A 24,208-nucleotide genomic window follows, 5' to 3' on the forward strand; every position below is an offset into this window, starting at 1 on the left:
CAGGCTCAGTAGTTGTGGCGCACAGGCTTAGTTGCTCCGCGGCACGTGGGATCTTCCCGGACCAGGGCTCGAACCCATGTCCCCTGCATTGGCAGGCGGATTCTTAACCACTGCACCACCAGGGAAATCCCGAGCAGTGATTATGTATTTTAAAATGCACATCATCTTTGACCCAGCAGTTGTGTTGGCTGTGTGCTTGCCTAAATGTACAAAGATGCATTCAGGAGTGCTCACGGCAGTTTGTTTATAATATAAGCCAAAACCAGCCTAGCTCGCCATGAGTGGGACTGGTAAACCATGCAGGGGAGTGCCGTGCGGCCCTTCACAATAACGAAGTGTGTCTTTGCATGCTGATGTGGAAAAGCGCCCAGGACACATTGTAGGTGACGGAAGAAAAGCTGTAGGTTAGTTTGCACGCACAGCACAGCTTGTGTAACACGTTTTCCTCTGTGTGCATTTGCTGTTTTGGGACGTCTGAACAGTCGCACTGAACACCCAGGGGAGCGCTGCCTCTGGGTAGTTGCCGTCCGGGGATCTGGCACTGACTCTTTACACGTTATCCCCGTGTCTAGTTGTTGTTGTTTTCTCTGTGAGCAGGTACTGTTGTTACAAAGAAATCTTACCGTCCCCTCAGGTGTCAGGCACTGCCCACAGCGTCAGGCATATCCACTCTTGGTTTTAGTCTTACATTTTAAAGTGTATGACACTGTGTATAAATGTCACGAATTAACCAAACCCAAATGGAACCAACCATCTTAAACAGTTACTTTGTAATATTCTTGGTTAGATTTTAAATTGAAATATAATTCACGTACCATAAAATTCACCTTTTTAAAGCATTCAGTTCAGTGGTTTCTAGTATATTCACAGAATGTGCCGTCATCCCCAGTATCCAATTCCGGAACACTTTGATCACCCCAGAAAGCCCTGTTCCCATTAGTAGATGCACCTACTCCCCCCAGCCTCTGGCAACCATGAATCTACTTTGTGTCTCTATGGATTTGCCTATTCTGGACATTTCACGTTTAGATAGTTTTCTCCTTCCTTACTTGTGAATATTAGGTAAAGGAGGTCTGGTATTTTCCTTGTTCGTGCTGTCTAAGCACTGCAGGGCCTCTTTCCCTCCTTCCCCAAAGGCTCGTTCTCCAGCCAGCAGCTTAGCTCAGGAGTGGGCCGTGCGTGGGCCAGGATGCAGGACTGTGAGAGGCCCCTGGGGCCCGCTGCAGAGATACCCACGTCAGCACCTCACATTCCAGGTGAGTCCTGGCACACCTGCTGGCCGCAGACTGTGCTCTGCCTTTCAGGACAGGCTACTGTGACGTTCTCCTTATGTTCTTGGGATACTTGCATCCATTCACTTATCTTAAGCAGCCTATAAAAACCAAGGATCTAAAACTATATTCTTCATTTGTCTATACAGAGTATGACATGTTATAGGTAAAGGAACACTTATTATTTGTCATTAACTTGATCTTAAGTTAATTGTCTCTCATATTTGAAATAGGAATTCACCTCCAAAGAATCAAACATTTCTCACTAAAAACTTTATTGAACACACGGCTTCTTTACGCACTATAGGATAAAATGCTAAACCAAAGCAAGGGTTTTCAAGGTATGAAGCTATGAGATCAGATGTGAAATCTGAAGAGTTTTCTTTTCCTGTTTTTTTTTTTTTCTTTTTTCTTTTTTCTGGTTTCACAGGAACACAGTTTGGTATGAGTGGCTCAGACCTCACCTTTCCCTCTATTTGTTAACTCAACAAATGTGTGTTTTTGAGTTGAGATAAGATGAGAACCTTCTACCCATCAGACACTAGCGATTCTAGGTGACTGGTGTTTGTCAGTCAACAGAACATACCCAAACCCATGTTGCTGGGGAGCTTGCATCCTGCCACAGGGAGATAGGCAGTAAATAAACCATAAACAAGCAGTCTTGGGAGGACGGACCAAGGGGTGGGGTGGGTGGGCTGAGCAGCGTGAGCCTCCCGGAGGAGGTGGGAGGGGCGTTCCCGGCAGGGAGCAGTGGGGCTGGGCTCAGCATCTGCAGAAGGGCGGGGGGGGGGGGGGGGGGGGGCGGCCAGTGGCAGCAGGTCGGCTCCTGGTTGACCCTTTTCCCTGACGGGCACCTTCCTACTTAGCATCTTGATGAACAGGATTCTAATCAACAAGTTGGTGAGCAAAGGGTTGCTGGCCTTTTGGGGTCATTTTGAAATCTTCTTTGTTTTGGTTTCACAAATAGATTTCATAGGAGGCTCCCACGCTTTGCACGATAATGTGCTATTTTGTTAAAAGTAACCCAAGTGTGGCTGAAACACCAGGTCATTTACCTGTCACATGTACTGCTGCCTGTGTGGTTCCTACACGTCCCAGCTGGGAAATGTTCCTTCCCTCAGCCCCATGCGGAGAAAGCATTTGGCCCTTGTTGTCAGCCGCAGAGATCGGTGGATTGAGCAGGAGCGCAGCGCAGCCCTGAGAGGCCCGGCGAGCCGTGCAAGCACCTTCCCTGCAGGGCCGCCAGATGCGCTGCTGCCGAGGCTGCTGGGCCTGGGGTCTTTGTGGCTGGTCTCCAGGCCCCTCCTACTTTCCCTGGCGACGGGGACTCGCAGGGGGGGACCGGCCACCTGTGCGCTCCCAGAAGGCAGAGGGCGCAGAGACCCAGCCCAGGGTCCCCTCCACCGGCCCGCCCCGGGCACAGGGTCGCAGCAAACCCAGGACGCACCTCCCAAGGCTGCAGGGCACAGGCTCCGTGCAGGGGGCTGGGCGGGTGCCGCCCCGTGGGCAGGCGGAGTGCGAAGGACCCCGAGGGAGGTGCCGTCGCTGGTGAGAGGAGCGGGTCCAGCCTTGGGCTCCACGGTGACACTGCCCTGGGTTGGTCGTATCACCTGGCAGCGCAGCGAGTCTCACAAGGAAATGAAATTGGCTGAGAGCAGCTGCAGCTCCAGCCACACCATCAGAATGATGCGTAGAATTTAACGTTACGGCAGAGTATCATCTGTATTTTAAGTTAAAGAGCCTTAATGATGCAGTTTGTACCTTGTAGCAGGTCCTTGGGCAGGAGGTGTGTCTGATGGCAGCGTCCTGCTCCGTCAGGTGCTGGAGGCTGGAAGGGCACCCGTGTGTCCTTGAGGCTGAGGGAGAGCGCACGCACTGGCTCTCCCGGGCTTCCCGTCGGCACCCTGTGCTTCCCGGCGTGTGTCTCTGATGGACACCCCCCCCCCCGCCCCCCGCAGGATGGAGCCGAGTAAAAAGCTGGACGCAGCCGGCACCCTGCCAGCCAACCCCCCACTGAAGCTGCACCCTGACCGCGGCGCTGGGCCTGCCGTCCTGGTCCCCGAGCAGGGGGGCTACAAGGAGCGCTTCGTGAAGGCCGTGGAGGACAAGTACAAGTGCGAGAAGTGCCGCCTGGTGCTCTGCAACCCCAAGCAGACCGAGTGCGGACACCGCTTCTGCGAGACCTGCATGGGCACCCTGCTCAGGTGGGTGCCCCAACGCAGGGGACCGGGGCCCGGCCCGCAGACTCAGGGAGCCCCTCCCCAGCTTCTCCAGCGAGGTCTCGGGCCTGGTGCCCGGGTCTCCATCTGTGTGGCCAAGTTTTGCTGGAGGCGCCCACGGTATAGGGAGGAGACATCCCGTCTGCAAATGACGGTGGGGCCCTTCGGGGCGAGCGCCTGGGGGCTGGGATTGGGGGACAGGGCCAGGGGAGGGATGGGCCAGGCCGAAGCTGAGTGGAATCCAGTGAGTGTCAGGGAACCCGCAGCAGCCCTCACGGGCCTGTCAGCTGGGCATTGATGCCATTTAGAATCGGGCGTCAGAGAGGCTGGAGTTTTACAGCAGAGCTAACGTTGGCTGAGAGAGCATCTTCGTTCATCCCACAGGTATTTCCTGGGCGGGGTGCCGGGCACTGTGCTCAGCCTGGGTCCCCAGCAGCGGACAAGGGCCGGGAAGGCTGCCCCGCTGCTCCTCCAGACCCGCCGCTGAGCGCAGCCTCCCTCCCGGCACCCTCCCCTGGGTACTTCCCGCCTTGCTCTTATCCACTCATCCCCAACGGTGAACTCAGCTTTGCCAGCTTGTGGGTAAAATAACTCTTGGTTGGAGCTTAGTGATGGCAGAGTAGGCTCAGAGCACCTGATTTCCCTGCACTTTGGCCCCGCGGAAGGGGCCAGGGGCTGTTGCTCTTCTGGTTTCGGCCCTTCTTTGCTACTTGAGCTCCTCCTGCTCTGTGTTCTGCAGGTGTCAGGGGATCCCACCCAGGTGCCGCTCAGCCCCGGGGTCTAAGGATGTGAAAAGATCCCCGTGATTAAAACAGTTTGGCACAAGCTCCATATTAACGCAGGCTGAATGAGTGAGCTTTTGTTGTAAAACGTGTTAATTTCCTCCCGCACTGACCCTCGGCCCTCCTGCCCCTCCGCAGGGCCCCGGTGCACCCGTGCCCCCTGCGCCCTCCTCCTGAAGCCTCTGCTGCCACTCCCGGCCTGGACTCCAGGCGCCTTTGGGCTGTCTAGGGCAGGGGCCCTGGAAGGAGGGAGCGCTCAAAATTAGTTTTTATTTTTAATCTCTAGGAGGTGGTTTCCAGGCCCGGGATGGGGTGAGAATCAAGTCCAGAAAAGGGCAGCGTGGGAGCAGTGGCTAGTGTCCTGAGTTTTGGGACAAGAATAATGTAGGAGACCAGTGGTTTCTTTAGACAGGGTCAGCTTTAAATTCCCACACTGTTCAAGTCCATGGAATTGAATCATCCTTTCAATACACTGTGAAGGAAATAGCCTGTGGATAAAGCACTGGCTGTGCTTATAAAGCAGAACCATTCAGAGGCTTTCCTGATAGCTGTGGACACTCACGCTGAAGAGCGCCTTCACAGAGAGCTGCTTTTGGTTTCTGAAATAAAATTTCACTTTTAATTGAAAGGGACTTTCCAAGAGGGACTGATCTAAGCTGTTCTGCTTAAAAACTTCCTTATGAAAAATTACTATTAAAAAAAGTATTTAGCCCTTTTCTCCTATTTAAACCGTATTAAAACCAAATTCACCGGGGCATCCTGAAGCTCTGGTGGTTGCTCTGAGCTTCGCACGGCAGACATGACCCTAAAGTGAACGGTTCACCATATCCAGTGGGTTCAGATGAGAAGGTGGCTTTCACTCTAATGCATTTACTGTGTGTTTCTCCGCAGCTCCTCCAGCCCGAAATGCACTGCGTGTCGAGAAGGCATCAGCAAAGACAAGGTATTCTTGGTGTTTAATAAATTATTTTGTCACTGTTTTGCGCTGGGTAGTGCCTCCCACGTAGTTTGCATCCAGTGCCCTGGCTCCGAATTTCTCTGAGTTGACAGCTGATGGAGCAGGGTCGAGGCAGGGGACTGTGTCACGTAAACACCGGGACAGACGGGGCAGATCCGCTGGGCAGGTCCCGAGCTGCGTGACCCCCGAGCCTATCTCCTCACCTGTGTCAGTAATGGGTTCACCTCCCAAGACCCCCAGGTGGGTGAGGAGTAAGTAAAGTGCAGAGTTGTGCACTGTCGTCTCGGGTCTTTATCCCAGATGCCTGCCTGCGCTCTACCTTCAAGCAGTGCTAGTCTGAGGGGTTCCATTGGATTTGCTCTCTCCCTGCCCCCAGGCAGCATCTCGAAGTCATTAAGACACACGTGAGATTTCAGCCCTTCCCTCCCCAACGTGGTTGAGGATGCCAGCAAATGCTCACGAGTGTCCTGCAGATCAGCGCACAGGGGCCCTGGGCCCTTCTCACCCATCCCTGTGGTCATCCACGCCCTGCCAGGCACACTTCTAGTTTGAAACGACTCGTTCTTGAAGTACTTAAAATATCAATAAAAATATGTGGTTCTGATATTTTGATTAATGAACCTAACAATTTTTTAAATGTAGGTCATTAAATTGTACAGTAAAATTCTCACTCTGGGGTTTTCCCATGGCTTTGTTGTTAAGCAGCACAGCTGAGTGTGGTGATTTGAGGGTTGCTGGTGATGGGTGCCTGTGGGCTGCCAGGACGGGGCATCCGATGTCACCTGCTCTGGGCGGTTCAGAGACAGAATTGGCCGAACGTCCATGTACCTGTTCTTCCTTAGCATTTACCTGCCACTAAAGACTTCACTTAGTATGGAAGGGATTGTTCTTAAGAAAAACAAATCACTCAGTTCTACCTCTTGTCTTAATATGTATCTAACCAATGTGACCAGGAGAAAAGGTTGAAACAATGGGCTAAGATGAATTTTTCAGTGTCTCATTTCATTATTTGGAGTTATTATCCTTATTTTTCAATGGCATTGATAGCTGAAGAAGAATTACTAGATTTGTTGAAGAATCATAAATGAGACTGACTGAAACCATGTATCCTCGTGGGAAAATGTGGGGCTGGTTGGGCCCTGGGAGACGGAGATCAACCCCTCGGCGGGTCAATGAGGATGGCGGCCACCCCCGGGGCCTCCACTTCCCCATCTGTAAAATGGGACAGTTGTAGTAACGATACTAGATCTTTTTCAGCTCTAAAATTCTGTACTTTTATTATTCTGATATTTTCATTCTATATTTTTTCTCCCTAAAGGTAAATGATTTAAGAAACTTAGGGAATTCCCTGGCAGTCCATTGGTTAAGACTTGGTGCTTTCACTGCCGTGGACCCAGGTTCAATCCCTGGTGGGGGAACTAAGATCCCACAAGCCGTGAGGCATAGCCAAAGGAGAAAAAAAAAGAAAAGGAACTTAATGGCACAGAAAGGAAGCTTATTTATTACTGGTTAAAAATACCTGTTCTGTTTAATATCTAAAATTATGACCTTTTTTAAAAAGTCATGTTTACAAAGGATTAGATTTGACTCCAAATTAGTTTTTTTTTTAAAGGATTTTTTTTCTTTTATTTATTTATTTATTTATTTATTTATTTATTTATTTATTTATTTATCTATTTTTGGCTGTGTTGGGTCTTCGGTTCGTGCGAGGGCTTTCTCCAGTTGCGGCAAGTGGGGGCCACTCTTCATCGCGGTGCGGGGACCGCTCTTCATCGCGGTGCGCGGGCCTTTCTCTATCGCGGCCCCTCCCGTCGCGGGGCACAGGCTCCAGACGCGCAGGCTCAGCAATTGTGGCTCACGGGCCCAGCTGCTCCGTGGCATGTGGGATCTTCCCAGACCAGGGCTCGAACCCGTGTCCCCTGCATTAGCAGGCAGATTCTCAACCACTGCGCCACCAGGGAAGCCCCAAATTAGTTTATTTTTAACTCTTAACAGCTGTTGATTCTATTTCTTTTCTTGTGGAGTCTAGAAAGGCGTATTGAGCTCCCTGTTCCCCCTGTTACGGTGTCAGCGTGTGGGCGTTTCTTAGAAATGCCTGAGGATGAGGACGGTGTAGCTTGTGTTGTTAGAAGGAGTGAGAGCATTTGTTTTCCAAGGGAAAAATGAAATTAAAGGGAGGTTTTCATTTTCAAAGGGAAACATTTTCATTATTGGATTAACCCCAGTCTTTGCAACATATATTTTTAAAAGTTTCTTACATAGCAGGCTAATGCTTTCTTCTTGGTGAAAAATGAGTTACTAGTGACATAACCTTAGGAGCAAGAACCAAAATAAATGTTTTACAAACCATCTGCAAAATATTGTCTTTTACAGTAGCTTCTCTTTCTCTGGCAAGGATCTAGAAAGGCATCAAGTTGTAGCAGGCTCTGTCCTGGTCCCTTGATGGGAGGTCCCACCCGTGGCAGCAGTGCTGGCACCTGGAAATCTCCAGGATCCAGATGTGAACTTGGTCCTGGTGTGTCCTCGTCTTGAGTGTGTCAGAGTTAATCCAAAATGTGTGCTGCTCCAAAGTGATCTTCAGCTGTTCAGTATAACTTGTTTACTTTTGGTTTATCTAATAAAAGGTGGTAGTTAAGGTTTTATTGTTTAAATTGTGTCTCTTAGTCGGGGTGGCTCCTTCATTCTACTTAGAGAGATTAAAATAGTCCTTAATGCTTTCTGAGGCCCACTTAAGGGATGTTCTCATGGTTTTTTTTTACAGTGGTTTTGCCTTGTCTAAAATAGCAGCATGTGGAGATTAAGAAATATTAATCCTCTAAAACAGCTAACTTTCAATTTCAGGTGTTTAAGGATAATTGCTGCAAGAGAGAGATTCTGGCCCTTCAGATATACTGTAGGAACGAAGGCAGAGGCTGTGTAGAGCAGTTAGCACTGGGGCACCTGCTGGTAAGTGGGGATGTGATGTGTCGGCTTTACATCCAGAAATACGAGTCCCTGGTCAGTACAATGTGGCCCCTTAAGATCATGTTTGCATTAATCTTTCAGACACAACCAACTCTGAAAGCAGTCAGAGCCATTTAGGTATGAAATGTTATTTTTAATGACATCATAGGCAGAACTGTCAATTGGTTTTTGAACACCCCACCCTATTTAGAGTAGAAAGAAATCTGAATTGAATATTGACTGTAGAAGGCCCATTAAAACCTTCTCCTTTTTATAACCATGAAATTCCACGTAACTTCTTATGTTTTTTTGATTAGTATCGTATTTTATCCTGGAAAGATATTTGAATTGGAATAAAACAAAGTCCTTAGCAGATAACCATTTATTTATCCAGGAAGAAGAGTTAATTGACTTAATTCTTCAAAAGCAATATAGTTTGAGTAATCATTAAATGGAACATGAAATTCAGTGTCTCTTGATACATTTGTCACTCTTCTCTGTGAAAAGCTGATCTAGCAGCAGATAGAAACATTTTTGTGGGATTTAATTGCATAGAGGCTAGAATTTGGTATTTCAGATTGGAGTTTTGCCGATTAAGAACTTTGAATTGTCTGTCTTACAGGTGCATTTGAAGAATGATTGCCAGTTTGAGGAGCTCTTGTGTGTCCGTGCCGACTGCAAAGAGAAGGTACTGAGGAAGGACCTGCGTGACCACGTGGACAAGGCCTGTAAATACCGTGAGGCCACGTGCAGCCACTGCAAAAGCCAGGTCCCGATGATCACGTTGCAGGTGCGGTGTTTTCTTGTTTCACCCACCTTCTACTCCATCCAGATGTCGTTTGTCCGCAGAATAGCTTGTTAAATGACTATTCTAACAGAAATAAAGAGAAAAGATAGGCGTAAATAGCAATTTTCATCTGACTTTATTTCAGAGTTAAGCTTCATTTGTTTTGCCCATTTTGGTTTATGCAATTAATTTTCCATTGCCTAGATTGACTGCCATTTGGGGTGCCAAAAAAATGAAGACCGATTATTCAAAAAAGGTAGAATTTTTCACTTGTGCCAGGGAATAGCCTCTAAAATCTTGTTGGATTGCTTAATCATTTTACGGCTCCGTGACATAACCATCACTTCAACAGGGTAATTTATCCTGCAGTATTGAAGTGCAGCGGTCTCTCCTGGAGAGAGATGAGAATTGAAAATGTTTTCATGCCTCCATTATTTTGGCACAGTTTTATATTGTGCGCATGTTAGAATCAGATCACTTATATGTAAATCAAAGAGAAACAGGTGTTGGGATGGAGGACAAACTTTAAAAAGAGTCAGTGGTGTAGACACCCTCAAATATTTGTTTGTTGAATACGTATTTACTGCATACCTGCTGTGTGCTGGGCACTGTTCTAGGAGCTGCAGGTTCAGTGGTGACCCTCATCTTCCAGTGGGAAGAGATCATAAGTACTATGGAGACAAACTGGCAACAGGGGAGGAGGGGTGATCAGAGCGGGCCCTTCTGAGGCAGTCAGGACGACGCAGGAAGAGCGCTGGGGCAGAGGGAGCAGCAGGTGGGGGCTCAGGCTCCGAGGTGGAACAGACTCAGCAGGTAGAGTTCCCCTTGCACAGAGCAGAGGCGAGGTGCGCAGTTGATGGGGGGCAGCCTCGAGCAAGGGACAGATGCGGTCATAGTTAACGCAGAGCCAGTGGGATTAGCCAATGGCTTGAGTGTGGGGTATGAGTTTGGAGGACGCCCAGCCTTTGTAACTAGAGCAGCTGGACCACCCGGAGTGTCCTACCGAAGTGGGGCTCAGAGGAAGAGAGGAGGCTTGGGGCGGGGATAGGGAGTGGTCTGGGCCGTAGGTATGTGTAAATAGGTGGTACTTGCAGCCCTGGGACTGGAGCGAGTAGAGAGAAGGGCCAGAGTCGGAGGACAGAGGCCTGGGGCACAGGATGCTTACAGCTTACTAAGAGGGGGAGGTCGTCCAGCAAGGGCGTGGCCTGTGTGGAAGGGTCAGGAGAGTGACGTCCCAGAGGCAGGCGGAGCTGCAGGGTGTGTGGCGCGGGTGCTGCTGAGAGGCTGAGCTTGGAGGGGCTGGGAATTGGCTGCTGGCCGAGGCAGGATGGCGACTGGTGGGTCACCAGATGGGAGGGGACCGTGGAAGAGCAGCCCGGCGTGAGGGCCACAGTCGAATTCCTGGCAGATTTTCAGGAGTACTTCCTGACCAAAATTTAGGAACAGTTTTCTTTGTTTTTCTGTATGAAATGAGATGTATTCTACAATCTCCATTTTACCTTACTTTGTATAACTTTCCTATGCTTGGGACTCTTGCATCGTGAAATGTTTCCTGTATGATTCTGTTATCGTTTCCAGTTATTAATAACCTTTAACAACTGTGCCCTCCCCTTTGAAAAATAGCAGTAGTATTTCTAATTTCTTCAGTAATTAAATTCAAGTGAATCAGATGGGTACCTAATGAGCAATACTCCCGACCATACACATGTTACTATGTTGCTATCAAAGTTACAATTTGCTTCTTGCCCAAAATCAGTTACCTTTATTTGCAGAATAGAATCCAGGAATTAATTTTCATCTGAGAAAGAATTGTAGAGCATGTCAGTTAAACAGCCTATGAGTAACCAGCTCAGGGCTCCAGCCGAGGCTTAAAGAGGTTGGTTTTGGAATAACAGCATCGCACATGGAGTCATGAAACGTTTGTTGACTGCTCTTGGGCGCCAGACCCTGAGCTAGTTGCTCAGGACACACAAGAGAGTAGATTGCAGTCTCTCCCCTTCGTTTCACGGTCTGGTAGGGGAGACAGTCAGATATACAATTATGTACATGGTAGTATGGGAAGAGACAGTTAACATGGCCTGATAGAGTCCAGGAGGGCTTCGGAGAGGAGGTGGCATTTGCTCTGATCTGGGTCTTCAATCTGTTGGCTGCAAACAGGAGAGAGAGTCACAGCAGGTGCAGAGGCACCAAGTGGTAATTGCCAGTTTGGGACCTGAGTTGTGCAAATAAAGATTCATTAAATCTTACTACGCTTTTGTGATGAAAACTTTTTAAACTGTTTTGTCGGTGTTGACACTGCAGCGTGTCTTGGGGCAGATGTTACCTTCGGTCCACCTGTGATAACCGTGAGAGGCGCCCTGCGTGGGCCCGCTGCTGGTGCGCCGGCCGCCGGCTCCTGGGGCCCTCGGCGCCGGCAGGCGGCCACGCCCACCCGCCCTTGCTCACACACCTGGAAGGGGCCGAGACTGCCCCCAGGCCCCCGCCCCATCAGCGGTGGTGGCACTTGGCTCCCAGGTCTTGTTCTTTCAGCCCTCACAGTCTCATCCTCTCAGGCCTTAAGATTATTTTTAAAAAGAGCCGTTGCTTAATTTAGGTCTTAAGCCCCAGGTCCTCCTGACTTTCCTCCATGTCCTGCGTTTTGTGGTGTGACAGATATATCAAGTGTTGGTAAAATATAGGTTGATAAAGCGCCGAGACTCCAGGGACTTCGCCTTCCAGCGCTGGAGGTGCGGTTCAGTCCCTGGTCGGGGAGCTAGGATCCCGCAGGCCTCGCGGCCAAGGGGCCAGAGCAGAAGACAGAGGCAGTGCTGTGACAAAATTCAACACAGATTTAAAAATGGTCCCCATCAAAAAAATCAAAAAATGCACTGACGCTCTGGACCATTGCAGTTCATGTGAGCATTTCTTTTCTATCTTTAAGCCATGGTATCGGCAGCTAATTTCAAGTTTTTTTTTTTAATCTATTAGCATAATTTAAAGTGTCAGAAAAAAAATCTCTTCTTTTCCATTTAGCCCAGAAATTATCGAATATCATTCTTTTTAAACAGTTCTGTTAATTTGTGAAAAGTCAAGAATTGTAAAGATCTCGTTTTAGGGGAACGTGTATACAGTTGGTCCTTGGATGACACAGGAGTTGGGCGCAGACGCTCCGAGCAGTCCCAAACACGAGTATAACTTTACAGTCAGCCCTCCTAGCCGAGGTCCCGCATCCGCAGCGTCCGCCGACCGTGGGTCGGGTAGTGCCGCAGTGCACACACACCTAGTGAAAAAAATCCACGTGTAAGTGGGCTCACGCAGTTCATACCCAGGTTCAAGGGCCAACTGTGTACTGTAACGTACAAGTACAGCCACTTTGGAAAACACGTGGCAATATTTTATTAGGTTGAAAACTCATGTTCTCAACTAGCAGTCCCTCTCCTAGATGTTTAAGAGAAACGGTCACACATGCACTGCAGAGAGTATGTCAAGCCTAACCAGAGGAGCAGAGATCTGGGAACGACCCACACGTCCATCTGTTGGAGAATGGACACATCACTTGTAGCGGACCCCTTGGACAGTGTGCACAGGAGGGGAGGTTGTATGACAGCAGTGACAGTGGAATCCATGAGTCCACTTACATGACTCGCGGATTCGCCCGAGAAGCGAGATGTTGAGCCAGGTCGCAGGAGAGTCGAAGGGCGGAATTCCATGTTAACAATTCAAAAGCAGTCAAGACGAAACAGTATCTTACCTGTTACACATACATGTGTAATGAAACTTTTTTTTAAGCAAAGGAAGTAGAAGTGCAGATTCAGCCTTGTGGTTTTAGTTGGAGAAAGCGGGGGCAAGGCAAAAGAGGAGCGTGCGGGTGATGGGCGTCGGTTACATCCTTGTCCCTTGTGGGTGTTCACTATGCACTTAGGCTTTATGGCCACACACGCGTGACATCCGTTCTGTGTGTGTATCAAAGTCACATTTGCTTTGACAGGCAGGACAAATTTCATTAATATGCGAAGAGTTCTTACATATCGACAGATTAACAGGTTTTTTTTTTTTGGAAAACGGTTGTATTATCTTCCTTTGGCTGTCATAGCAAAGTACCACAAAGTTGGTGGCCTGAAACCACAGAAGTTTGTTCCCTCACAGTCCTAGAGGCAGAAGTCTGGCTCCAAGGTTCCCTCAGTGCCGTGCCCCTCTGGGGGCTCTAGAGGAGACCCCTCCCTCGCCCTCCCCGGCTCCTGGTGGCTGCGGTCCTTGGGCTCCCAGACTTGCGGCTGCACCGTTGCCACCTCTGCCTGCACGTCCCCGTGGCAGTCTTCCTGCTGTACGTCCTCTCCTCTTACATGGACATTGTCACGAGGTTCAGGGCCCAGCCTGATCCAGGGTGGCCTCTTATCTCGTTACATCTGCAGAGACCCTCTTTTCAAACAGGGTCACTTTCTGAGGTTCTGGGGGGACATGAACTTCGGGGGTCACTGTTCAACCCGCTGCAGTGGACAAAAGCTATGAAAGGCATTTCACGGGAAATATAAATGGTTAACGTAAAAAACATACTAATAACCACATCATTAAAGAATTGCAAATCACACTCATTGTTTTTCACCTGTCACTGTCAGAGGTGGGAAAGTTTGATAGAATTCGATTGGAGCCATGCGTTCTCACTGCACTGAGGGTGGGCTTGTGTAGGCTGATTGGAGGGTAGTCTGGCAGTACCCCTCCAAATCCCATTTTAAATGCTCTACCCTTTGATACCCAAAGAAGCCCATTTCTAGAAATTCATCATTTGGACATCCTTGCACACATCTGCGAAGATGCACAAAGCTATTGAAGGGTCTGGCCTGCGGGTCCCCAGCCTCACCTCCTGCTACCCCCTGCTCTGCCCTCCCCGGCACACTGACCCCGCCCCTGGTTCTTGCTCAGAGCGCCCTCCCGGGCCCCCCCCCCACCCGCTGCTCGCTCCCAGCCCCCCTGCCGCAGTGGTGATTACCTGTTTGTCCTGGTCGGGCCGCCCCCGACACCCAGTGCAGGCCTGGCCTGGTGAATGAAGGCGGGGTCGAGGGCAGGCTTAGGAGGGAGGCATGGCGTCCGTGGAGTGTTGGCCACGTTAGCTCTCCAGGCCCGGTGACGGATTCTGTCCTCACAGATGCCCTCTGAGGGAGGGCTGGTCACCCCCCCCCTTACACGTGAGGCAGAGTGGAGCTGTTTGGCCGAGGTTTCCCCCGGAAAGGCGTGACGGCACCTGGGAGCTCTTAGGGATTCTGAGCGCGGCCAGGCACCCGTCGGGGGTCCCCTCTCGGGAGGTGCTGGTCAGGCTCAGTCCAGTCAGGTGACTTCTACTGAGCTCGGGGCAGCCGTGGGCTCGCCCGCCGTGGGCCCCGCAGGCCTCTGGGGACCAGGCCCCGGAGCAGAGCGGCCGCGTCCTGGTGTCCTCTCCGCGCTGTGCACCCCCAGGGCGCTGGTCCAGACGAGGGACTTCAGATGGTGTTGCATCTGGCTCCAGGCCTCCCCGGAGGAGAGGAGTGTCCTCGCGGGTGCCGTGTCCTTGACCTGCGCACCTGCCGGGTCAGACAGCCTCGCAGCCAGCGCTGCCCCAGATACACCTCAACAGCGGCCTAACTGGAGGCCCAGCCAGGAGAACTGGGAGTGTCCCGGGGCCTCAGAGGAAAACCCGCCACATTCTCTTCTTGCCGAGGGATGCCACCTCCGGGAGCCTGGCCTCCCACGGTTGTGTTACGTGGCAGGTCTGGCTCTGCCTGCGTCGGTCTCCCTCCGGCGGCCCTTTGTCACGTGTCTGGAGGTGCTCTCCAGAGCCTTGGGTTTGCTCTCCTCGTGGGAGCTCTTGCCTACGCTTTACTTGTGGACATGTGTACCGGACAGGTGCCCGGCAGGTGCCCGGGGCACCGAGTTGAACAGTCACCGTCATCCAGGCTCTGTGTTGAAATCTGTGCCATCCAGAGAAGGGCTACACCAAAATTTATCCACACTTACCACGCGCTACAGAAAGATCAGATCTCAGGACAGTAATTTAAATACCCAGTAGATCACGTTGTTTTCAGGCTCTTGAGAAGCATCATTTCCAGACCCCAAACTGAGAAGCCAGAGGAGAACTGTCCTTCTCTGCAAGCAGCAGAGGCTGGGCCCCGCCATCCACCTGCTGTGTGAGGGAGGCCAAGGCCCAGCCTACCTGGGCGCAGGTGTCAGGGCAGCATCGGCAGAGGGGGCACAGCTAGAGGGAAGCCGCCGTGAGGACGCCCCCCCCGGTGGGCTGTGCGCCCATGGGTGGCCCCGACCAGTCAGATCTGAGCAGCTCCTGTGAGATGCCTTCTTTTCAGCACTCAAACTTCTGTAACATAGCGACCCATCCAAGTGTGATGTGAGTCTTGTGACTCAAGGACATGACCATGAGCAGAGCTCTTCCCTTGGGTCCTCGTGGGGACGCTGGGAACACTGGTGGGGTCTGAGGGAAGGTGGGTTGTGTGTTTCAGAGTTGGTAACACTCTCTCTTTCTCCTTCAGAAACACGAAGACACCGAGTGTCCCTGCGTGGTGGTGTCCTGCCCTCATAAGTGCAGTGTCCAGACCCTTCTGAGGAGCGAGGTAAGGGGCGTGGCCGGGCCTGTGCAGGAGTTGGGGATCCTTCAGGACCCCGCTCTTCCCGTAAAGCTGAGGTCAGAGGTTTTCACAGATTGTGATAGTGATACTTACAGTAGAAAAACAATGAAAACCCTCGTGCTGTTTTTGGAAGTCAGATATTTCAGAAACAAACAATTAAAAGCTACAAAGTGGTAAATTCAGAGCAAAATATTAAGAATTGAGAAAATGGGAATATTTACAATGCAAGCAAAGGTGACTCTTTTTAGGTTTAAATCTGTAAACTAGGAATTACTCTAAGATTATCTCAAGGAAATCAGTTAACTTAGAGATACTCCTGACCCACTTAGGCCACACATGCTGTGCAGGGCCTGTGCCAGGGGGCAAGTGGGTGCAGGGGTGGTGCCCACACTTCAGGGGCCGCTGGGAAGGCACCTGGACAGCCTCCCCCAGAGGCTGTGCCCATCACGCTGCCCTCGGGCACACTTGCTTTAAGGCAGGTAGATTTTGCAGTAACCTCATTTTGATCAGGATATATCCAGAAGGAACAATTCCAAAGATTCATAATGTTTTCGCATCTGATCCTGGCCTGGACCCCCTCTGGTTGGCGTTCTGGGAACCGTCTGGGGCTCCTATGGGCTCGGTGGGTGCATGCCTCCCCCGGTCCCCACGCCCGGTTCCCTCGGTCCTGGGTTCTCTGATCTGAGGACCCTGCTCGCCTCAGCCTTCCCAACAGCCTGGAATTGTACACCTGGATACGGGGCGGGGAGCTCAGTCTCTCACGCCCGCGACAGCGAGAGGACCCGCGTGGCCGAAGGCCACTCTCACCGAGGTGCACCCTCCCCAGACGATGACTCTGCTGGACAAGGGCAGGGTCTGGACTGGCGACGGTGGCCTCTGGGCCCCTGAACGTGCCTCTGGGAGCGGCAGGGAAGCGCACGTAGATTATTTCCACAACTGGAAAGTCCCTCTGTTAGAGTGAATGTATGAAGAGTCTGTACGGTTGGAATAACTTCCTGGGTATTACACGCCTTCCTGAAGTTTTACTCACTCAGGCTGTCTCTATTCGGGGCAAAAGCTGCCTCCATTTTGCCTCTAAGTTATTTTTATTTTTAAAAATCTTTAAACCTGCGTTTATCTTGGGTTTCTGGTGAAAGGTGCTATTGGTTTACAGATGATTCTTGCTTTTATCCCCAAGCTCCGGTAAATTCTGTAGGGCTCTGAGATTAATGATGATAAAGCCAATTTAGAAAAAAGTACAGCCCTTTCAGTTAGTGCGCTGAAAATAACGTCAAACTCGATATGATCCTGATTTTAACATTAGGAGTGTTAGCTGGTTAGATTCACGATTGTATTGATGGCACTGAAAGAATATGTTTTAAAATTTTCAAGCTAATGTTACTACGTACACGGTGTCCTTTTGGGTTTCTACGCCTGTCACCTGCAATGTGCCCTTTGGGTGCTTTCCTCCAGTTGCAGGCCAGAGCCTCTGCGGCCACCACCACCCCGCCCTGGCTCAGACCTTCCGCAGGGTTGGCCTTGGCCGTGGTCAGGTGGGTCCCTCAGGCCGTCCTCTTTAACTGTCGCGGCAGGCGGGACGGCCGTCCTGTGAGCCGCCTCCTCTTGTCCTCAGTACTGACCTGAAGGGAGAGGAATGCCTTTGTCCTGGAGGACAAGAGGAGAAGGTGGAGAAGCCGCCTGCACCCACCGGAGTGACACATCCCGCGAGCCTCCGGGAGTGCGTGTGCACTGGCTCGCGGGGAAACACGTTCCCAGGGCCGCTGTGCACCACGCTCACTGACCGCTCTCCCCATTCAGGGTCTGACTGCTTTCTATAAAGAAGATCTATCCCTAGAGTTTCCTGATGAGAATATCTTCAGTAAAGAAAGAAATTATCCTTAAATTGTATTAGCCTAACACAAAACACTGTGCCTTTAAAATGTAGACATTTCAATTCCCTTTCCTCTTGAGGGGGCACCGTAGGTGGTTTTTATTTGATGATTTGCTGACATTTAAGCTGAACACAGGGGTTTTTCCTTGCAAGGGGAGTTATCCCCTCCCAATCCCTCCTAATTGTCCTCCATGAACTGGAGGTGACCATCGTAAGATTCATGTTGTTAGAATGACCTTAGAGGTCTTTGAAAAGCTACTTGAATTTCTGGCCATTACAGAGGGAAGAAAGTCTTTTCAGAAGTACTGAGAGTAATGGTACATTGTGTACGCTTGCTTTGGAAAGATATTTATTTTTGTGTACTGTATATTAGGTGTGTGACCCAGTTGCATCCTGAATGCTTTCTATTTTTTGTGTTTCATGCAATTTTTGTTTATAGTCTTTAAATGTGCATTTCAGTTTATGTTTTTTTTCCTTTCTTTTTAAAATTCTGGCACTGCAGACAGCATGTCGCAAAACAACTTGTTCTAAAGAAACTACAAGTTTAAGAAATGTTATAGTAAATGTATTTCTGTATATTGGTGTATATATGTGTATACACGTGATGATACTGTATATTTACTGCATATAAGTCTAGGAAGCAGATGCTATATACACACCTGTAGCTGATAAACACCATTCGTAATAGTACAACCCAGATGCTATCTGTGCCCTTGATATGTTTGAACATTTTCATGCAAACGTTCGTGCCACAACTCACGTCTCTTTCCCGTTGCAGTTGAGTGCACACTTGTCAGAGTGTGTCAATGCCCCCAGCACCTGTAGTTTTAAGCGCTATGGCTGCGTTTTTCAGGTCAGTATCCGACATTTGTCCTTCCCAGTCACTGACATTCCACCGTGAGAGAAAGTTATTCTATTAACATTTTAACATGCAAGCTCTGGGCTTTCAGTTTTGCCATGGAACTGAGTCACCTGCCGCACGGGTGACGAAAGCCACGTGCAGCAGATGTGAGTGCTCGCTTTCCAGGCCGGGGGTGTCGTGAGACTAGAGGTAGACACCTGTGCTGAGGGGGAGTTAATGCACTAGGAGAACGATTACATTCAGAACCAGTTAGTGAATGGGACAGACAGGACTGACATTCGGCGGGGTTTCCAGGTAGACTCTTACGGAATTTGAGCTGTTACTTGAATGTAAGGCACTGGCAAACTGGACATGGTTTCGGCAGTGTGTGCTTCAGTGCACGGTTGTGAGGATCGCACGTGCGTGTGTCCAGAGTGCATTCCGTGCACATGCCACATGTACATGCCACATGTACATGCCCGGAGGGCCATGTAGAGAGGAGATCTCCGCCACTGCCACACCTGGGCCGTGAGAAAGCTGTTCCTGGTTTGTTTTTTTTTTTGGTTTTGTTTTTTTAACACATCTGAGATGGCTAGTGAATTTGAACTAGTTTTCATTCAAATGTATATCTTGATCTTAAAACTATCAAAGGGCAGTATATACTCCAATTAAAGTATTTTGTATTTGATTTTTATGTATTATCAATACATTATTGTGAAATCAATACAGAGATATTGGCATCTCAGTATTTTCTTAGAAAGTAAGAAGCCTGAGAGTAAGAATGACTATAGCTTTCCCTTTGCTTCAGTCTCTTATGAGACTGAGCCCTCACCACTGTTATGTCGTATGTACATATATATCATTCATTCTGTGTATGTATATATATATGTTTATATATAGCAATACTTATATCAACATATATATATGAATATTCTATGTACAGAGTATATGTTTTGGAGATCATTAAAATGCTTTCTGTGGCTTTTAAATATTCCAGTATCAAAACAAATTATATTCTTATACCAATTACTTTATTAAATATATGAAGTACTGTTTCCCATGCTTATTACTGACTCTAAGATGGTCTACATCTTATGTACTCTGTAGATTGTTTATGTTCTGTATGTAACTTTCTAAGTATACATAGGATAGTTAGGAACAGTAATACAGTGTATTTCACTGGTAAGTTAATACTTTAATAAATCATTTAGAATCCTACTTTGATTACATATTCACTAGGTTATTATAGCAGCATCTAGCTATGACTTGCAGGTGTCTAAACGTTTTCCATTTATATTTTAATGCAAAAAAATTTTTAGGGAACAAAAATGATATATCTAAAATTTAGTTTCTTGATGTTACCAGCATGAAACGTAGGTAAGAAGGCCCTTGGTAAGAAGCTGGAGGAGTGCAGCTCACGGCCTCGAGGTAGTTGTAGAATCCGCGGTGTCTCGTCTTTGAGCTGCTCCGTTCTTCTCAAAGCAGCCTCCTCACCTGTGCACAGTAGATCAGGGGCCACTGAGCGCACACCTTCTGAGGCTGGGCATCCCCTGTGAACCGTCCATGAATAAGTCACCGCCCCCCCCCCCCCCCCCCCCCCGTGTAGTGCTGGATTGAGGTCGGCTGTGAGTCTCTCTGACTCCAACGGAATGAGGTTGGGTAACGCGTTGCCTGTTTATTCTCGCAGGGGACAAACCAGCAGATTAAGGCCCACGAGGCCAGCTCCGCGGTGCAGCATGTCAACTTACTCAAAGAATGGAGCAACTCTCTAGAGAAAAAGGTACGACGCACCACCTCCTGCTTTTGTTGGTTTTTAATACTTTCTTCAAGTTATTTAAAGAAGAAAACCTTGTTTATAGTTAGTAATGGATTTTGCATAAAAGAAACAGCATCAAGAGTGTCAAAAAAGTAAATTCTCTTCAAGTGATCCTGAGTTTGTAAATGAAGGCGTGTGGTTTTGTTAGCTTGCTCTTCGTTTTTTTTTGTTTATAAATTATTATTTATTTTTATTTTTGGCTGCATTGGGTCTTCATTGCTGTGTGTGGGCTTCTCATTGTGGTGGTTTCTCTTGTTGGGGAGCACGGGCTCTAAGTGCACGGGCTTCAGTAGTTGTGGCATGCGGTCTCAGTAGTTGTGGCTCGCGGTCTCTAGAGCACAGGCTCAGTAGTTGTGGCGCACGGGCTTAGCTGCTCTGCGGCATGTGGGACCTTCCCGGACCAGGGCTCAAACCCGTGTTCCCTGCATTGGCAGACAGACTCTTAACCACTGCGCCACCAGGGAAGTCCTTGCTCTTTGTTTTTTAATTGCCAAGCAGGTATGAAGTGCTTTTTAAAAAAAAAAAAAAAATCACATTGTGCTTCTCTCAGAATTGATCTAGGACAGGGATTCTCACTTCCAACCCCCGTCCGCCCCCCGCCCCATCTTTTTGTAAATAAAGCTTTATTGGAACACGGCCACGCACACTCATTTCCGTATTATCCACGGCTGCATTGCACCAGGACGGCAGCATGGATGAGCAAAGATAGAAACTGTACAGCCCGCACAGCCCCAAAAACTGTTCTCTGGCTCTTACAGAAAAAGCCTGCCAACCCCCGATCTGGAAGGTCACCAGTGTTACCTGCTTTACCATCCTCTGTCTTCTCGGAGACGAGGAGAGGACAATTCCACATCGCGAGTGTGACTGTTGACCATGGGGGTTGGGGGACCACGCAGCCCCTTCCCGGACACACCTGCTCTCCTGGGTGTCTCCTCGAGGGGCCCCAGCTGTGGGGTCTGGACTCCTCAGCAGGCCCCGCCCACGTAGCACTCCTTCCTGGGGAGTTTGTCCTGTGGTACTCAGCTCGCCGGGCCTTCTTACCTGAGGAAAAGATGAAAACCTCCAAGACTTGATAGAGAAGGAGGTTATAGGATCTCCCACTGTGGCTTGTGGCTTATGTACACAAATAAGAAATTAATTTGATATTCAACAAACGTGTTGAGAACTTGCGGTGGGAGGGCGCTAGGATGATTTATAGCAGCCGGGGAGTTGACGTTTGCTTTCTAAAGGTTTGTAAAGATTTGAATATCTTGTTTTGAGTATTAGATCCAAGCAATTTAAAATGTAAATGTACTTAAAAGAGTCTAAAGTTTTAAATCAAAAGATGTTTATTAAATCTGACATAAAGTAGTTCTTTTAATATAAATGCTTAAGCTGGAGGTGAGAAGCAGTGAAAGGGCTTGCGTGCTGTGCGCACGGGGGGCAGGAGGGGCCTTCCGCTTATCAGTGGCATAAAATCCATTACGTGAATCATTTATGACTTTCCCGGGAGCACACATTTGCTCTGACTTCAGTGACGGTTTACCTGTGAATCTTTTTCCCCTCTTTTTGAAGAATGCATTGTTTCTGCCTTTTTTAATTGTAGGCATAGATCTCAGGGCTCTTGGTCTCTCACAGATAACGGCTTCTCATTTATCTAAAAGGTTCTTCCTTTCATGTAAAGTGAATTGGTTATTCCAGCTGTGCTGGTTACGTAACCATTGAGCGGGGCTGGGCTGCGGTGTGCTCACCCCTCAGGACGGTCGTCCTCGGGGCCATCGCCATGGGGCGCGCGGGGGTCATCCTGTCACTTGCGTCCTCCTGCCCTGCCACCTTCACACTTGTCCCCCCTCAGAGCATCTGCTTTGCATCGTTGGAAGCCCCGGGACACAGCCGCACAGCCAGCACCCCTCCCCAGAGCTTCCCCCTCTGCACACCGGCCGAGAGGGGGCCGAGTTGCTGCTGATACGTTTGAACCGTCTGTCCTCTTGGTTTTGCTGGAGGCTGAGCCGCTCCCTGCCTCCGTGCCCCCTGCTCGGGTCAGCCGGGCCTCCGCCCTGCGCATCCGTGCTTGTGTCCATGAGAAGCTGGCTTCTCGTCACTGGGCCCAAGAGCAAAATCCGGACAATGAACGGAGATACTTGTATTTTCTCAAAATGGGAATTTATTTCTCACCATAGAATTATTCAGTTGCAATCTCCTGAGTTATCTTGTTCATCTATAATAGAAAATAGAACGTCTGAGTTGATTCGGAAAGACTGATTATTATATTCACAGTCAGACTAAAGAAAAACTGTTTTGTAAAATCCAGGCTTAAAAACACCCATCTTATGTTTTAGGAAAGCTTAAATCAAAGGGAAGTGTGGAGTGCCCACCAAAACAGGCTGGGGTAAAGGATGTTCCTGGCGAGGAGGGTCTCGGGAAGGACGAGGGGCCCCTGTTTTCATCTGCTGTGTGGATGTCACACTGTGCTTCTTGGAAACACACCTGCCAGGTAGACTTTCCTGTACCTGGTAGACTGGTGAAAGCAGGGGTCTGCAGGCACCCAGGGGCTAGGATCCTTGATTAAAATATGTAAATAAATAAAAATCAGTTTAAGGGCAGTCCCTAAATTAAGAAATTAAGAGTTTGATGCGGCATGATGTGTGATCATCAGTGTGAGATATTTCTGTCATCCTCAGGTTGCTTGATTTGCTGCAGAAAAAATTGCCATTGGTTTTGGAGATGTTACTGAGATTTTTATCAAAAGGATTGGCCTGTGTGCATCATATCTCTTTTTTTGGGTGTGAGAATAAGGAGCCTGGGAATTGTGTCCATCTTTGACAGATGGGAGTGAGTGAATTGTAATTTCAGAAAAAGCAAAAACACCACTGCCTGCTACCCGTGCCCCAGTCTGGATGCTGCAGGCTGATCACTTGGAGGAGGTCGTGGACCTGTGAGACATCATATTTTAGGAAGGAAAGTCTGTTTGTGCTGAGTGAAATCCTAAGAGAGTGAAGTATATCTTGCAAGTTCTGTATTCCTTCATAAATACATTTGTTATAAATAAAATAGACTGAGACAGCACCCAAAGGTGCTGCCTGCCGAGTAGGCTGAGTAATGTAAGGACGCCTCACTTGAGGCTGGTTGTTCTCCAGAGGGACAAGGTCAGGAACCCAGATGTGTCCTGAGATGCCCGTGGGCCGTCCCCACGGCCAGACCGTCCTCAGGTGCTGGAGGTGTTAGAGAGGCACCTGCGAGGAGAGCTGTTCCGATCCGTCTCGGAGCTCCGCGTCTTCCAGGGTGGCGGCCGCATCCGCGCGTGGACACACACAGCTGTTGGCGGAGGGAACCTTTGCAGGGACCAAAGTGCCCCTCGTAGAGACACTGTGGGAAAGAAGCCTCGTAGGATCGCCCTTGAACTCCTCACCCTGGGGGCTTGTAAGACCAGTGTAAATTGGTTCTTGGGAGCCAATTATTTTTCAGAAAGGAACTTTGAAAAACTCAAAGGTGGGTTCCCTGCTGGGAACGGCGCCCCCCCCCCAGCAGACCCCTCCTGGCACCCCCAGTCGGCAGCTCCTCTGTGGGGGGGGGCGGGGGGCTGGGAGGCTGGCCCCAGGACTCACTGCAGCGCATGTGAGACTGTTCCCGTCGTGCTCCCTCATTGCGTTGAGAGAGCTTTTCAAAGGGCGTGTATGGCCCACTGGTGGGCATGAAGTAATTTAGTGGGTTGCAACTAGCATTTTCAAAAGTAGAATAGAGTAAAACAGAAAATATCCGGGTGCAGTGTGATCAGGGCAGATTTGGTTTTGAGGTCCCTGTTTTTTAGGGATATGCACACATACACAGGTGTCTGTGTGGAAGGGGTGAGGTGTAAGGATGTGTTTGTTTCCTACTATGTTTCCTTGTCAAGGTTTGAAAGCCACTCTGGTAAAAGATTTATTAGTTTTTAGCAAAAACTTTAAAAAGCATCCATTCTGAAATTCAGTCATTGCTGCACTTTGCCTCATCGTATTTGATTCCTGGGAGAGATTCTGAGAAATGCAGTTGTAGGATCCCTGTTAAATTACCAGGACCCCCATTTCCTGTGTGAATGGATTTTTTTTTCCTGGAACTCCTTCAGTGAGCTGATAGAGGCCTATATTGTAAACATTTAATTACCATTATTATAAT

The 24,208-nt window shown here is 49.2% G+C and overlaps 1 protein-coding gene across 6 annotated transcripts in view; it reads left to right on the plus strand.

Annotated features, from left to right (window-relative positions):
* TRAF3 (TNF receptor associated factor 3) overlaps positions 1 to 24,208 on the plus strand; it is a 116,636-nt gene that overhangs the window by 80,109 nt on the left and 12,319 nt on the right. For 5 of the 6 annotated variants that reach the window (XM_057543102.1, XM_057543101.1, XM_057543100.1 and 2 more), the window contains 7 exons: positions 3,230 to 3,475; positions 5,164 to 5,215; positions 8,072 to 8,176; positions 8,796 to 8,963; positions 15,455 to 15,535; positions 18,199 to 18,273; positions 19,949 to 20,041. In XM_057543102.1, the coding sequence (XP_057399085.1) occupies positions 3,230 to 3,475; positions 5,164 to 5,215; positions 8,072 to 8,176; positions 8,796 to 8,963; positions 15,455 to 15,535; positions 18,199 to 18,273; positions 19,949 to 20,041 (820 nt within the window). Of the gene's footprint in view, positions 1 to 1,147; positions 1,257 to 3,229; positions 3,476 to 5,163; positions 5,216 to 8,071; positions 8,177 to 8,795; positions 8,964 to 15,454; positions 15,536 to 18,198; positions 18,274 to 19,948; positions 20,042 to 24,208 lie in introns of those variants that run through there. The other variant, XM_057543104.1, reaches the window with a different exon arrangement.

The sequence above is a fragment of the Balaenoptera acutorostrata genome, chromosome 3 (assembly GCF_949987535.1).
Source record: "Balaenoptera acutorostrata chromosome 3, mBalAcu1.1, whole genome shotgun sequence".
NCBI lineage: Eukaryota > Metazoa > Chordata > Mammalia > Artiodactyla > Balaenopteridae > Balaenoptera > Balaenoptera acutorostrata.